This window comes from Pantherophis guttatus, chromosome 2 (genome assembly GCF_059756535.1).
Source record: "Pantherophis guttatus breed Tessera chromosome 2, ASM5975653v1, whole genome shotgun sequence".
Lineage (NCBI taxonomy): Eukaryota > Metazoa > Chordata > Lepidosauria > Squamata > Colubridae > Pantherophis > Pantherophis guttatus.
The window spans coordinates 154,557,692-154,573,848 of record NC_142064.1 but is presented as its reverse complement, the minus strand read 5'-3'; the positions used below and the strand labels follow the sequence as shown (position 1 = coordinate 154,573,848).

The 16,157-nt window shown below is 43.6% G+C and overlaps 1 protein-coding gene across 1 annotated transcript; it reads right to left on the bottom strand.

Moving 5' to 3' along the window:
- Positions 1 to 8,331: 8,331 nt before the first annotated feature.
- GPR142 (G protein-coupled receptor 142) lies at positions 8,332 to 15,904 on the bottom strand. Its single transcript, XM_034412746.3, has 3 exons — positions 15,669 to 15,904; positions 14,480 to 14,619; positions 8,332 to 10,917 (listed from the first exon to the last, which is right to left on the bottom strand). The coding sequence occupies exons 2-3, from the start codon at positions 14,604 to 14,606 to the stop codon at positions 10,055 to 10,057; spliced, it is 990 nt and encodes a 329-aa protein (XP_034268637.2). The 5' UTR covers positions 14,607 to 14,619; positions 15,669 to 15,904; the 3' UTR covers positions 8,332 to 10,054.
- Between the last annotated feature and the right edge of the window lie 253 nt (positions 15,905 to 16,157).

Below are 16,157 nucleotides of genomic sequence, written 5' to 3'. Positions count from 1 at the left end.
TAGATAGAAGTGATAGAAGTCTTCAGCATTCTTCTCAGCAGTAGGAACATCACAGCTGGGGAGAGAGAGAGAGAGAGACCTTTCCTAAAACCATTTTGATTATGCATCTGTGTCTTGATTTTTTAATTGTCTCCAAAAATAGTGGGTTTGGTGCCAGGTTTTTATAGGAACTTTTCAGGTTTTTAATTGCATCTAATTTGGAAGAGTGAGTCATTCCTACCAACAATATATCTCAAGAATGTGACGTGACTCCCTGAAAAGCTGCATGAGTTCCTTGCACTGACAAATGTTTCCCCACTTTTTGAGGAAACAAACAAAATTGTTGACCCTAGGTAACATTCCACTTTCAAAGCTTGATTGACCATTGTCAAAGAGTTATCTAAAGAAGATGCCGTAGCTTGAAAGAAACAAAACCAAAAGTACTAGAAGCCATGTGAAAATTTCCTGAACAGCAGGAAACTAACCAAAGCTGCTGGGTTTTCATTATAGCAAATATGTCAGCCATCTTAAATGTGCAATAGCTGTCATGAAAAATCTGTTTATGGGAAGAACTGGCCAAAGAATGTGGGGAGGAAAATCTATTGTGGAGAACAGGACTGGATGTGGAAAAACAATACCCAGCTTGGTATTGGTATGTCCTTCTAATGAGAGTAAAAATATTTTGCCAACTGGCAGATCTCTCTCTCAAGGATTTGCTTCTGTGGAATACTACCTTTAAGCCATTACTACAATTGATACATAATCAGCAGAGCTTCAAGAACAATGGAGATTTCTGAAACTACTGGATGGAGGTTAGTAGCGGTTAACTTTTCTCTGCAGTTGGCTACACCAAGTTGCCAAGACGACGAACATTGCCCTAGGGTCATCTGGGGCTTATCCTGGCTCTCTACAGCCAACACATTCTCAAGGCTTTATGAGGCTTATTTGCTGTTATATTCAGCATTATATCCAGACTGTCTATGGGTCAAGGAGTGTTTTATCAGCCCAGCCTCCCTCTGACTGGCGTCTACTTCCAAGTGTGTAACTATGCCATTTTAGGAATCATAGGGGTAAACCGAAGATTAGCACATTTGGATTGCAAAATCACAGAACTGGAAAGAAATTTGGAGGTCATTTAGTGCAACATCTTGCTTTGGTTTAGTTTTTGTTATTACATTCTTTCCATTGTCCTTGTCCTTGTCTTTTTTTTCTTTTTTGCGCATTTGGAGACCATACCCAGCAATTCTACTTTCATGAAGAAGTGCATTTTGGTAAGTGCTGGATGAGAAAAACAGTACCAGTACCAAGCGTCCAGTCATCCTGGACATTTATACACTAGAACACTAAAAAACTGGAACATTTCTGAACAACCAGTTCCTTCAAATGCAGTAACAAGCTGCTAATGTGGAATGTTAGGTAACCAATAACTAGCACAGAAATAGTCAAAGCTGCTAGATATTTTTGTGATAGAAGGGTTTTCAGATTGAAATTTTTTACATTTTCTGTCCACAATTTATTTGTAGTTGATCCCTAAGGATTTAGGGAATGAGTTTACTAAATAATCTATGTCATCATCTATTTTATGTTTGGTGTTAAACATTACACTGATTCCTGGAGTCTCTGGAAATATTTAACCAGTTAGGCTATTGTCAAGCCAAACAGAATCCAAGCCAAGCCTTGTTTAATCATTATTTTGTAGAAGCTTGTTGGAGACCTAGGGGAAATTAGGTGAACTGGGAATTGTACATTTATCTTGGCAGTTTTTTCTTTCCGATCAGGAGCCTTAACTAGAAGGATGACAGGACTGATAAGAAGATTATTTTAAACTATACTGATTCTGTTTTGCTTGCTGAAACCAAGTGTTGATTAAGAACAATAATCCTAGCGAACATCCAGTATCACTGTCCTCTTTCTCAAGATCTGTTTACTCCCGTTCTGCTAAACAATTCAGGACATTCCCAGTGGCAGCCTGTGCACTAGGTTGAAATCAGCTCTGGCCTGTTGGGATGCCATGAAATTGGTTATATTTGATAGCTATTGTGGTTTATTTCTGGATCCGTTGCACTTGAGCCAGTACCCTCTCTCTCTCAGTCCAACCCGCTTTACATGGTTGTTGTTATGAGGAAAATAGGAGGAGGGAGGTGTACTGGGTAGATTTGGCACCTTGAGTTATTTATAACCACAATAAAGGTGGAATATAAATAATAATGAACACAAAATCATAAGTATCATACCAAGAACTACGCATTCCAGGAAACAACTGTTTTTGCAGAGTGATATGAATATGTGTGCAAATGACAACCGGGGGAAGAGTATCTGTTTCGTTTCTCAGATCTTTATTCTTATATTGAGTGCATACACAGAAAGATAGCTCAATTGTAGGAATGGAAAGAATAATTGGCAAGACAAAGCCTCATCTTGACTCTTCACTGCTAGGTGATTTGCCCAACGGAAAACAACAAGTCTGCAGTTTCCTTGCCACAGTTGAGGTGGCCCGCTAACCATTTCTTGAAAAGTTCTCCTTGGCAGGCTGAAACAGGTTCCAAGTGATCCATGGCCTCCATCAGCAAATGTTAACACGCCCTCCTGCGAATATTCTGATTCGTATGAAGGAACCATTTAGGCAACACTAAATCAGTGTTTTTTCAACCTTGGCCATTTTAAGGTGTGTGAACTTCAACTCCCATAATTCCTTAGCAAGCATGGGGAATTCTGAGAGTAAGTCTACATTTCTTAAAAGTTCCAGAGGCTGAGAAACACTGCCCTAGTAGGTGGGCAAGCTGTACAGTCTCAAGTTGGCCCTTTGTTCCTTTTCCCAGTCCTTTGCTTTCCCATGGATATTCTCTCCCTCCTGGCCAAAGTTCCTAGGCTAATGGAAGTGCTTGGCACCATTTTCCCACTTCCCTGTACTTGCCCTACACTTGGTTTGATCCTTTAGTTAAGTGTTCTCTATCTCTCTTTATTATTATACATATCCTGAATAGATACTGTATCTCTCTGATCAAATAATAACTCAAGATTTCCAGACTGGCTAATCCATAAGCATTCTATTGCATAAATTACCTTGAAGAACTATAACATCCTGCTTACTAAGATTTCTGAAGTTTGCATAACTAAAGAAATGGCTGATTGGTTCTTGGTCACTCTGTCTCTCCTTCCACCAGTCCCTTTCCTGGGCAGGAAATCATTTTCCCCCTCTAGCCAACTATTAGAGTAAGGACCTGAACTCTGTTCCCAGACCCCAAAGAAAATGTGGGGGACAGATTTAAAAGGAGAAGTAAAGTCGGGCAGTGAGACATCACAACGCGCAACTGTTTTTTCCAGCTCAGGAAAGCCAACTTCTACCCTGACAGTAACTGGGGTGAATCTCTGTGAAAGCAGTAACCCCATCTTGAGAAGGGGGGAAAGGAGCAGTAGCATCTAAAATGACAGACTTTCTTCCTGGGTCAAGGCTGGGAGAAAAGCATACAATTGTGGGTGTGCAGCCGAGCCTTAGGCCCAAGAGATTTAGATATCCATAGATGTCTATCTCTCATTCCAACTGGGTGATCCCTATGTTATCATGGTGGAGGATGGAGCTCTTTTCTAAACCATATGCAATCAAGGGTCAAGAATTCTAGATATTTTTAAACGGCTGTTCCTATCTTGCTGTTCTCCTCTGCAAATCAGGAATGAGAGCCAAAGCCTGGCTGAATTTGCATAACATCTTAAATCTGACTCTGGGTTTATTTGTTGAAACCTGAATTAATCAAACAAGCTGGGTTCATCTAGCTTGCCAAGACACCTAAAAGATGAACCAAGGTCTAAGCCAGTGATGCCTCATGCGCTTTGTGAAGGTAGTTCCTAGGATTTTAAACTGACTTGGTGAATGTATTGTGCAAACAGGGCACTGTGTCAGGTATACCTCAAGAAAAATAACAAGTAGCCTGATCTGATCAGGCCACCAATAAAGAAGAAAACAAATAGTTCTCCCTCCCAGAAGTTTCTCTTGGTAGATTTTCCAATTTCTGGGACCTGCAAGGGGCACTGAGAGGGTCCAGTGGTAAATAACTAATCCTAAATTTTTTGATGGCCCTCTAACTCAGCCTTGAGTTGATCAAGCTGTTTATTGATTCAATTAAACAATCAATGAACCACTTTTTTTGCCCGTCAGTGGAACTATTTTTCTTTGTAACTCACAAGCCAAGACTGGCCAGGTATTTGTCCTCCTTGATGCTGGCCTGTGTCAAAACAGATGGCGGGCAGGGGCAACAGGAGAGGAGTGCAAAATTACTGTTTTCCTTTCTTCTTTGAAACGAGAATGTGGATTATTCTTTCGACTGAAATGGCCTCTTTCTCTGAGCTTCATGGGCCGTGGAGGTAGCGGTAGTTAGTGGTTAGTGAAGAGTGACATCACCAGAAGGCCGTACAAAAGAGACTCGGGAGGGTCATGCTTGAGCTCGTGCAATAAATGATGAGGGAAGAAATGCAGTTCTACTTGCTTACCGCTTTGCTGCAGGCTGCCAAGCAGCCGTAGATCTGTCAAAGGAAGCTAAAATAGGGTAATTCAAGCAAAGGATTTGTGCCTGCATTCTCTGGCCAGCTTAGCCCAAGCCAGTTCAGCGTGTCTATTTATTCATGAACAATGAATTAAAGGCGGCTAAACATAGGAGAGTCAACTGTGAGAAATTGTTATTGCTTTGAGGGAAAGAAGAACTATAACACTATAACCAGAGGGCCTTTCCAGCTTGCTCAGTGGAAACAGAGGGGGCTGGGTGCCTCTACAACTTCAGAACATGGAAGAGTCTTCCTTTTATACACTTCCTTAAAAAATAATTTTCCTCTTTGCGGTAAACTAAGCCATCTGGTAGAGAGCTATGCCAGCTTCTGTTTGTGCTTCCCTACCAAATGTAGGACGTTACAAAAATATTATTTAAGACTATGAAAATAGTCTTTACCTGCAGTTTGCCCTATCCTGCTTGGGAATATGTGTTACTTTCCTGTAACAGGTTTATCCTGAGAGTAGCATTTTTCAACAAGTGTCGTCCATGTTGACTAGAACTGCACTGGACATGTCAGCACCTCGAATCTGGAAGTGCCCAGTTTGGAAGGCTGTTCTGACCTAGGATTCCCAAGAACACGAAGACTCCTTGTCCTGACAAAAAACCCTTTTTATTAAGTTACTGTAAATTCTTCTTATTCACATCCAGCAAAGTCTCTCAAGGGAGAATTTACAGTGACAGACCTTATCTGGCTTGGAGAGCTGCCAGGCCGATATCTTCCAAACCTGGCAAAGAGTCACAGAGAGTCACAAACCAATTAAGCAAACTAATTGTCTCCTGCAAACTCCCCTCGCCTTTCACTTGTCTTTATTCCCTATGGGAGGGCCATTCACCATCCACCTGTGGCTTTACTCCTGAGTTGACCCTTGTTCCTTAGCTGTTCCCTTCTCTGCAGCTCTGCGCATGCGCACATTGGGAAAAGGCTCCAGCTGTTCTTCTGCCCCACTGATGTCTGACTCTGAAGGCAGCTGATAACTGTCAGACAGTCCTGGCCCCATCTCTGCCTCTGATGCAGAGCACTCATCCGATGCAGAGCACTTCCCCAGACTCCAGGACTGGCCCATGTTCCTCCCCAACCTCCTCACTGTCTGAGTCTGCCACCAGCTCCACTGGCTGCTGGTGGGCCACAACAAAGGTGGGCCTTCTTGTTTCATCCTAGTTGTGCAGGTCAGAAACTAGCTAAAAATATAGCTTCTTCCTTGGCCATAAAGAAAGGCAAGGAGCTATAGCATTGACTAGACTAACTGGGACAGTCCAGAAATTTTGGACTGTAGAGATGAGAAAACAACAGTTTATAGAAAACACCTGGAGTCAAATTCAATTTGAAGAGGTTATGACCATCCTTGCCCCATTTGCTCAAACCTATATTATGTAGCACAGTCTCTGTCTTTTCTCACGATATTTGATGTTGGTCAGAGTGTAAAAATATTTCCTTGATTTGCCTGTGTTAAATTGTCTTTGCTATTTCGATATTGTCTTTGCAAGTTTGACAAGGGATTCATACAGGTACTTGAAGAAGGCCACAATAACCTTCATTAATTGTCATGGCTTATGGATTAAACATATCTTAACAACTTTCAAACTCTTCTCTACCACTGTTACCCTTTTTATTTGCACAAGATTTGAAGGTTTTTCTGAAACCTTCTTAAAGCCTAGGATGACACAATACATGATGGGACTTAATAATTATAGAATTCAGTGAAGATGTAACTCCTTGTGCCTTGGGAATGATACTTCTATTGCTATATAGTCAGATCTCACTGCTGTTCCATATCCATTTGGGAACTATAAATCCTAGATAGTTTCACACATACACAGTGCAGGGCTGCTGCCAGTTCAGACCGGTTTGAGCAAACCGGTAGTTCCGACGATCAGCTGGCCCTGCCCACCCACCCCTGCCCTATCCTGTCCTATGTTTCCTTCTTTCTGGCTCAGCTGATCCTGTTCTACTTACCGGGGCTGCCTTAGAAGGTAAGCAGCTGAGCTTCAAATTGCTGTATTTTGAACGCTGCGCGCAAGCACATTGGGCGTGCGTGCATGCGTGCAAGGTGCGCGCTTACAGAACCAGTTGTTAAACCAGTTGCAGCCCACCACTGCACATACACTTTCCAAACTAGTTATCCCCTGCCCCCTGTACACTTGATTTGTTTCCTAAGATAATAACTTTGCATTTTTTAAATTAACAGGCACTATTTTAAGCTTCTCTAACTTAAGATCATTTTAGATCTTATATGTCAGTGATGGCTAACCTTTTTGCCATTGTGTGCTGGGGGGGTCACACACATGCGTGCCCACACTCATAATTCTATGCACCCCGCCGCCGCGCATGAACATGTGACCTCCTCCACTCCCTCTGCTCCTGGCACGTAATGGCCCGGTAGGCCTGTTTTTCTCTCACACCTGGCTCCAGGGCCTCTCTAGGAGTCTGGGGAGGGCGAAAACAGCTTCCCCCCGAAGGTCCTCCTGTGGCTGAAAATGGCCCATTTGACAACTTCCGGTGGGACCGGAAGGCCTATTTTTTGTTGTCCCCAGCCTCCAGGGCCTCTCTAGGAGTCTGGAGAGGGCAAAAATGGCCTTCCCCACCCCCCGGAGGTCCTCCAAATGCCAGAAACGACCCTTTTGCCAACTTCCAGCGAGACTGGATGTTGTCAAATGGGCCGTTTTCGGCCTCTGGATGACCTCCTGGGGGTTGGGGAAGGCAGTTCACCCTCCCCAGACTCCTAGAGAGGCCCTGGAGCCAGGTGAGAGAGAAAACAGGCCTTCCCCATCCCCACCCCCGAGGCCCTCCAGAGGCAGGAAACAGCCTGTTTCCCTACTTCTGGTGGGCCCAGAAGGCCTGAAAATCAGCTAGCCGGCTCATGCATGTGCACCGGAGCTGAGCTCGCGTGCCCACTGATATGGCTACGCGTGCCATAGGTTCGCCATCTTGGTTATATGTGCTTTCTAAAAGTTTAAACATTTCACTCATTTTTATCTTGTATAAAAAATTGGAAAGCATTCTCTATCTTCTCATCCAAGCTGATAATGTTGAAAAATATCGCACGTGACACTTTATCAATATTTTACCACTGTCATACTATATATATTTTAGATGTTTTTATTCTGTCTTTATTATTTTTATGAATAACTCAAGATAGTGAACATGCCTCATATTCCTTCTTCCCTCAACAACCCTATGAGGTGGATTGGGCTGAGAGAGAGCGACTGCCCCAAAGTCATCCAGCCAGCTTTCATGCCTAAAGTGGGTCTATAACTCACCATCTCCTGGTTTCTAGCCTGGTACCTTAAATACTATAATGTCCCTAACAATTAGCATCCTTACCATTGATTAAAAATACTGCTGGAACAAAAAGGAAATTGTCTGAACAGACTACTGATCCAAAAATTCTGTCACACAAAATGGAGAGAAATAGCTCTGCTTTTGAATTCCTCAAATTACTTTAAATATGTGTTAATTTTAATCAAAAAGGTTCAAACCTTCTTTGTTGATGGTGGGTGATTTCCCCCCCTCCCAAGTTAAATAAAGTTAAATTGTACTTCTTTTTCTTTGAGCCTTTTGGTTGCCGTTTTCTCCAACTTCTCCAATTATTCATTATCCTTTCTCAAGTGAATAGAGCATTTCAAGTATGACAACAACCTTCATTAATAGTAAGTCAGTAACAATAAAAGTTAAGCAGACTTGTAAATTATCTATACAAAACAAATGTAAGCATTCTCCATTGACTTGTGGAATTCATAACACTGATCCTTGTCGACAGTTTGACATAGTATACAGACTCAGTGAGTCTGATTCATTTCACACAAATTGAGCTAAATCAAACAGAAACTTGGTTTATTGAATACATTTAAATTAAATTATTAAACCACAAACCGTGGCTTATAAACCATTATAGGTACCTTCACACAGACCCTGCACAGACCTCCCAATTTGTACATGGATATAAGACCATGCGAATGTCCCAACAGGCCTACATCCCTCCAGTGTCTGAAGCTGAACTATATGCCTCTGTCTGTGCCTCTGGGAGAAAGGATGAGTTGATGCTTGGCGGGACGTAGCTGGCTTTCCTCCCAGGCAGTGGTGCTTGGAGCTATTTGGGAAGCAGCCAGATTGGACGGGCCCTCCAAAAGGGTGTGAAAGAAGCTTTTCAAAGGAGAAAAGAGAAAAAACTCAGAGAAACCCACCTAAAGGCAAATATTTATGGGAGTGGAAAGTTAGGGGTGAGGAGTGAGGAGTGAAGAATGTTGGAATTTTGAAAGTGTGGAATGGATTATCTGGCTCAGAGACATTTACCACACAAAGGGATTGCTTGCTTGAAACAATTCTGCCAGTCCCACCCTTCTAAACACACATGTCATTACATGGATATTACGGTACTACTTTTCTCTTTTTCACTTCTAGGGCTTGGCTCCTTCAAGACCTCCTGGTATTTTGCCTTCGGTAATAGGGAAATGAATGCACACAAACATCTCTTCTTGCTTTTTTTAAATACTGTATACACTACCCAGGCTATGGAAGAATCAGAATCAGAACAGATATTGTGAATAACAGCTGGGGATAAACCAGACATTTATCTTTCTGCCACATACTAAAGACATTCCACTGAGGTGGAACACATCTCAAAATGGCAGTGACGGTCTGTCCTTGCCCTTGAGGGTGTTGTGACCTAGGCTTCCCCAAACCAGGAAGCAGACTCCTTGTCCCAACAAAAACCACTTTTGATTAAGTTACTGTGAATTCTTCTCATTCACATCCAGCAAAGTCTTTCAAGGGTGAATTTACAGTAACAGACCTTATCTGGCTTGGGGAGTTGCCAGGCCAATATCTTCCAAACCTGGCAAGGAGTCACGGAAAGTCACGAACCAATTAAGCGAACTAATTGTCTCCTGCAAACTCCACTCCCCTTTCGCTCCTCTTTTATTCCCTCTGGGAGGGGCCATTCATCATACACCTGTGCTCTTACTCCTGAGTTGACCCTTGTTCTTTAGCTGTTCCCTTTGTTTGGCAACTCTGTGCATGTGCACATTGGGAATAGACTCCAGCTGTTCATCTGCCTCACTGATGTCTGACTCCGAAGGCAGCTGATAACTGGCATACGGACCTGGCCCCCTCTCTGTCTCTGATGCAGAGCCCTCATTAGAGCCTTCCGGAGACTCCAGGACTGGCTCATGTTCCTCCTGAACCTCCTCACTGTCCGAATCTGTTGCCAGCTCCGTTGGCCACTGGCAGGGCACAACAGAGGGATGACTCACCTCATTGAACAAGGATGAGAGTTGTAAGACCATAAAACAAAAGGAGGATGAAGGCTTCCCTCCTTCCTCCCTTCCCCAAACAATTCATTACTTAAAAATAGAATAAAGAATGAAAACAAAGCATCTCTGAATGAAGCTACTTCACTACCTCCTCTCCTTTTTTTCTGAAGGAATTTAGGGCCACGAAGGACATCCTTATTCTCCATCATTTTAGTGCACCAAAAGGTCCACGGAATCTACATTCAGCAAAAGCGGGAGCTGGTTGCAGAAGGATGATAATCTCCCTAAGATGAAGTCCCAGCCCAGACCCCCAGGGGTTTCAGAGTCAGTTCCAGAGCAGTGTCCTTCCTTGATGGTTGGGCACACTGGAATCTGTAAGAGACTAGCACTTCACGGACAGTACGCCGGAAGGTCTTGCTGACAAAGCAATAAAGGAAGAAGTTGATGGAGGTATTGAGCATGGCTACCATGTTGGCAACATCCAAGGCCAGGTGTACTCGCCAGTCCTGATTAACTGATGCCACATAGAGGTGGTAGATCATGACAAATGTCCGTGGAGCCCAGAGGACAATGAAGACAGTGGTGACGGCCAGCAAAATGGCTGTGGTTCTGCTGAGGCGGCGGTTGGGATTTCCTGATCGCTTGAGCTTGCAGATGATAACAGAGTTTGTCATCAGAAAGACAGTGCAGGGAATGAAGTAGATGATGAAGCAATGAAGCCACTTCAGGACTTTGTCCAAAGTGCTGGGCGGGTAGACATCATGCCAAACATCTAGCCACCAGTAGAAAGGAACTCCAGTAGCCAGTGAGACTGCAAACATGGCAGCAATTATCTTCTGGGTGCGTTCTGGGTAGGAGACAGCCCGATACTGCAGGGGATGGCAAAGGGCCACGTAACGGTCCATAGTCAACAGTACCGTCACCCAGATGGAAGCGTGATTGGCCGTGAACTGTAAGATGTTGATTGCATGGGCAAAGGCACCTGGGACTTCGCGGGCCAAGATGGCTGCCTGCACAATGAAGCCAGCAAAGACCACAAAGACTTGAGTCAGGATGTCAGAAGCGGTGAGGGCCAAGAGGTAGCAGTACGAGGATTTCTGGGTGCGAGCAGCAAGACGGGAAAGTGCAGCGGCAGTTAAAATGTTAACTGGAAGAAAAGATAACAAAAAGGTATCTGTAGATAAGGAGTTTAAAAGTACTTTAGGATGAATTAGTATTTGCATGCATAGCTGTGACTAATATTTGATTTCTACAAAATCGACCCAAATGGCCTCCCTTTAGCTTATTTGTCCTTGACGGGGCTATTGTCAAGGTAAAATAAGGCTGGGAAAGATAACAAAAAGAGATGGATGTCAGCCAGAGGACTTTGGAAGAAGAAGGACTAGATATACAGTAATTGTATTTGGGACCCAATTATACAAATGAAATAGGAAGTAGGATAGTGTCACCCCTTAGAAGTAACCCAGAGAAGAAGAAGCAACCACGAGTACTAGAACTATATTGTTGCAAATCTGAAAGTACATCTCTCTCTCTCTCTCTCTCCTTACCTTTACAATCCAAGAAATTTGGGGTGGGGGAGTGGGTTCCTTTCAGAGATCTTCTCCTTACCTTTACAATCTAAGAAACTTGGGGTGGGGGAGTGGGTTCCTTTCGGAGATGTTTGCCCTGGTCCCATTTCTTCGGTGAGCTAAACTGCCTCTTATCTGACCAATCCCTAGTTTTTCCCCTTTGGTCTCTCAAGCATGTTCTTACATAAGAATAATAGAATAACAGAGTTGGAAGGGACCTTGGAGGTCTTCTAGTCCTACTCCCTAATCAGGCAGGAGACCCTATACAAGAGATGGCGAACCTTTTTTCCCTCGGGTGCCGAAAGCACACATGCCGACACCCATAATGCAATGCCCCCCCTCAGGCACCGCCCCCACGCATGCGCACGTGACCCTCAGCCCACCTCCCACCCCTGCGCATGTGACCCAGGGGTGGGTTCTACTTACCCTTACTACCGGTTCACATTGTGCCTGTGCGCGTGCCCTCACTTCACTCGCACTTGCGCGTGCTCTTTTGTGCATGTGCAGATCACCTATGATGATGTCTGGGTCAGTGGGCGGAGTCTCCCACTGGTTTTTCTATCGGTTCTTGTGAACCGGTCCAAACCGGGGGCAACCCACCACCGGTGCGACACCCCCCCCATACTCCCCCATCCTCACACATGTGCATGTGACCCCCATTTTTGTGCCAGCAGGCCTCCCTGAAGCCTCCTGGAACCAAAAATGGGGGCCAGGGGAGCGCTGCACTCCCCCACCCCCCCACGCATGTGTGTGCAACCCCCACCCCTGTGCATGTGTGCATGACCCTCCCCCCATGCATGGGTGCGTGTCTCCTGGCAGAGACCTGAAAATCAGCTGGCTGGCAGGAGGCATGTGGGCATGCGCTGTGAAGCTGACCTGAGTGTCGGCTCGTGTGCCCCAGAGATGGCTCCGCATGCCACCTGTGGCACACGTGCCATACGTTCGCCATCACGGCCCTATACCATTTCAGACAAATGGTTGTCCAATCTCATCTTAAAAACATCCATTATTGGAGCAATGATTAATGGAATGACTTGCCTCCAGAAGCCTTGGTTGTTCCAACACTGGAGGTTTTAAGAAGAGATTGGACAGCCATTTGTCTGGAATGGTACTATAGGGTATACCACATTGACATTTCAAAACAGGGGAGGCTAATTCCCATGAACTGCTAAAGTAATACCAGGACTTTGTGAAAACAAATCATTTTCAGTATCGCTGGTATTGTAGATGTAGGGACTCATAAAACTGCCCATCAATGTTCTCCACATCTTTGTGAGATGATAGCTCCCTCTGGTGCTCATCTTGAAATTAACACTATGATGGGCACATATGAATAAAATTGTACCTAATAAACTTTTCCTCTCACCTTCCTATAGTCATGTTTTCTTTTTTTTTTAAAAAAAAATCCTGCCCATGCATTAAAATTTTGGGATAAGAAACAATTTCCTTTTGCTAAGAAACAAACCAACCATCGGAGAACACACTGATCTTTTGCACTAAATAGGCTATTGGAATGACTGGGTAGCCTCCAAGGTATGTGCTTTAATTTTTTATGATTTTGTTTTATACTAATGTTGATGAACACAGGGGAAATGGAAAAAAAATTCTGTTGGAAGGATTTTTATGAAAATACACAAAGAAGTTAACAGAAGTTGTGACAATTGTGGGATAGTAATTAAAATGTCGGACCAAATCCCACAGAGATCTAGAATCTAGACTGAACACAGCTCCCTAGGTGAGTTTAGGCTGATGGCAGTCTTGTTGTTTTAGGGGGGGCAAATGCTGTAAGAGGTCCAAAGCACTAAACACTGGCAGTCTCCAGGTTAAGAACAACTGACTAACAACGGAACAACTAATAACTTATGAACAGACTGACGATTCTTCCATGAGCTAAAGAACTGCTGAAGCCAAGCAATGTTTTTATGAACCACTAAAACTCTGCACATTTAACAAATAGTGTTTTTTCAATGGTTCATGGAAATATTGTGTGGCTTCAGCCGTTGGCCGGCTTGAAGAAGGAGAATGTTGTCTGCCAGTTTTAGTAATAGGCAGTCCATTTGTAAGTACGAGTTCTGACTTAAATACAAATTCGAATTAAACACAGGAACGGAACTTGCTCATAACCTGGGGAGTGCCTGCATTACTTTGGGCTCTTGAGCATATAAATCTAACCACAAAATAAAACAAGTTTAGTAATATAAACTTTATGAAGGGATTTTACTATAATTCCTATATACTGCATCTTGAACATTCCTAGAAAAATGCCCCCAGTCCTTACTGTAATAATACTTCGTTCACAGTATTCCTTTATATATCAATTCTATGAGAGTTCTGCAGTCCTTTTTTTTGGGGTGGGGGCATAGTTTAACATCTTTCCCATTCTAAGAACAAACATTTTCTATTTGTCACTTACTAATATACACGTGAATGTTGGTAAGAGATAAGCGCTATGTAATAATCAGTGAATCCCACTGCAGTTACATGTAAAGAAAAACATTAAACCCTTCTGATTTTAAAATGAAGGGCTCAGTTAAAATCCTTCCAGTTATAATCCTTGCCTGAAAATATGCCTTCTCAAATTTGGCTGGATATATTTTATTTTTCTTGCTTTGCAGCAGCTGTTTACTCTGGTTTGTCACCCTTTTGCAGCTCCCTGGTTTGTTTGCATTTCACCTCTGTAGGATATATCAAGGCCAAGACTTCCATTTCCATCTCCTATTCTCTCTGATGGCCTTTGGCTCCTATTTCCAACAGTTTTCTCCTGATAGCCACTAGAGATAGATCCTTCTCGGTGGGAATCCATTTTTTTCCTTGGCAGTCTTTCCCGCAAAAAATGTTTGAGTCCCTCCTTCTGCAGGCTTTTAAAATGTGATTTGGTTTCTGGACTGTATTCGCTTGAGTTGATATGATGGAGTTTTTATTCTGCCCTTTTGCATATATATATATATATATATATATATTTTCCTATGTGTCAGCTTGGCAGTACTACCCCAGACACTTAAACAAATAACCATAAAATCTCTCAGCTATGAATTGTTGTTGCTGCTGCTGCTGCTTCTCCTCCTATCTGTTGGAAGTACGCATGAACACATCTCACTGACACACCTATGGAGCTGTTGGATTTCTTGATTTTTGTCTTACCAGGCAAACCCACACACAGCAGGATGCAGTAGTAGAGGAGGGCCCCTATGCTGACCATGCACGGCGATATCTCCTTCTCATCTGGGTCCTTGGCATTGCTCTCCCAGGCCGGATCACTTTTGTTCATCTTCTCCTTCCAGCTACGAGGAGACCAAGGACAACGGGGTTAAAAAAAATACAATAGAATTCGTGCTTACAATAGCAGAAATCTCACCGACCCTGGGCCGTTGGCAGCAGGAAATTGTTTCTTGTTTTTTTTAACAGGGTTAGCAAAACAGCAGTGCCACAGAATGAATCAATATAGCTATTGGCAATGATTGATTCCATTTGACCCACATGTTTTCCCACAGCTGTCATAACCCTGGCAATTCTGTATCTTTCTAATTGAGTAAAGTTTCTCTCTTGGTGTGTAGGTAAAGAAAGATTTGCTGGTCTACAATGAAGCTTCTAAAGGAGAAGTCAAAGGCAAATCTGTCTTCTTTCCACCAAAATGTTCAACTTCTGCTCCTCTTCTGTTAAATCACTTAGGTGTGAGAAACAAGAGCACCTAGAATTGTAAAGCTAAAGGACAGAACTATAATGCATCCTCCAAAATTCAGGATAGAGAGTCATCATTAAGGGATTAGTGAATGTTCAATTATATCTGTTGGGCATTTAGCAATTGCCCAAGGATGTAAACAGATGCCAATATGGTGGGCATGGTGGAAATAAATGGGTACATTTAAATACAAGAGGCATTGAACCAACTCCGAGATATATTCTATTCCATTTTACTAGTGCCTTCCTCCCTCCCTCCCTCCCTCCCTTCCTTCCTTCGGTTAATTTTATTAGCTATGATGCTGCAATGGGTTCCCTGCATTAACAGAAGAGTTGGGTTAGAGTTTCCTTCAGATAGAATGATTCTATTTCTCTATCTGGATTGACAGACAGTGAGATCTAGAAGGATTTCTAAAGGGTTTTGGGCTGCATCATTCCCCTCTATGGACTCTAATCCCCTGTTTCACCCTTTCCTAGCAAGTAGCAACTTTCCATCCATCTGGCTCCTAAGACTGGTAGAACTAAGCAATGTAATGACCTAGCTAGCTCAAGGAAATGCAATTCTCCTTCCTCTTGCTAGATCAGGCTAGGGCAGTCCAGTCCAGTTCACTACTTGCCATCTTCTTGCAGATGCAATCTGGTGTAAACTTACCTTGATGCTTTGGCTGCAGAAATTGCTGTCCTGTATTCGCCAGCTTTGCAAGAGGTCCCTGCTGATTCTCCTCAGTAGATGATGTCTGAAGGTCCTCTTCCTCTTCCTCTTCCTCCTCCTCCTCCTCCACCACCTCTCTGCAAGGCTGTTGTAGAGAAAAGAAAGAGAAAAGCCCAAGGGGAGAAATGGGAAAGAGACTGAGCAAGCTGCTGGATTCAAGCTCTTGCAAAAGGAGGGGGGAGGAGGAGGAGGAGGAGGAGGAGGAGGAGGAGGAGGAGGAGGAGGAGCAGTGGCAGGTGTGCACTTGGCTGAGACAGACCTAGGAGGGAGTGGAGCAGCCGGCTAGTCTGGCTGAGCAGAGGCCGAAGGGAGGGAGGGGAGGAAGCTGTCTTAGAGCACTGCCAGTCAGTTCTACTTTTGTTTCTGCTGTATGGGTGCAGAAATAGTATCTCAAACCATAGACATCCTTATGGACTTCTGCCCAGAGGC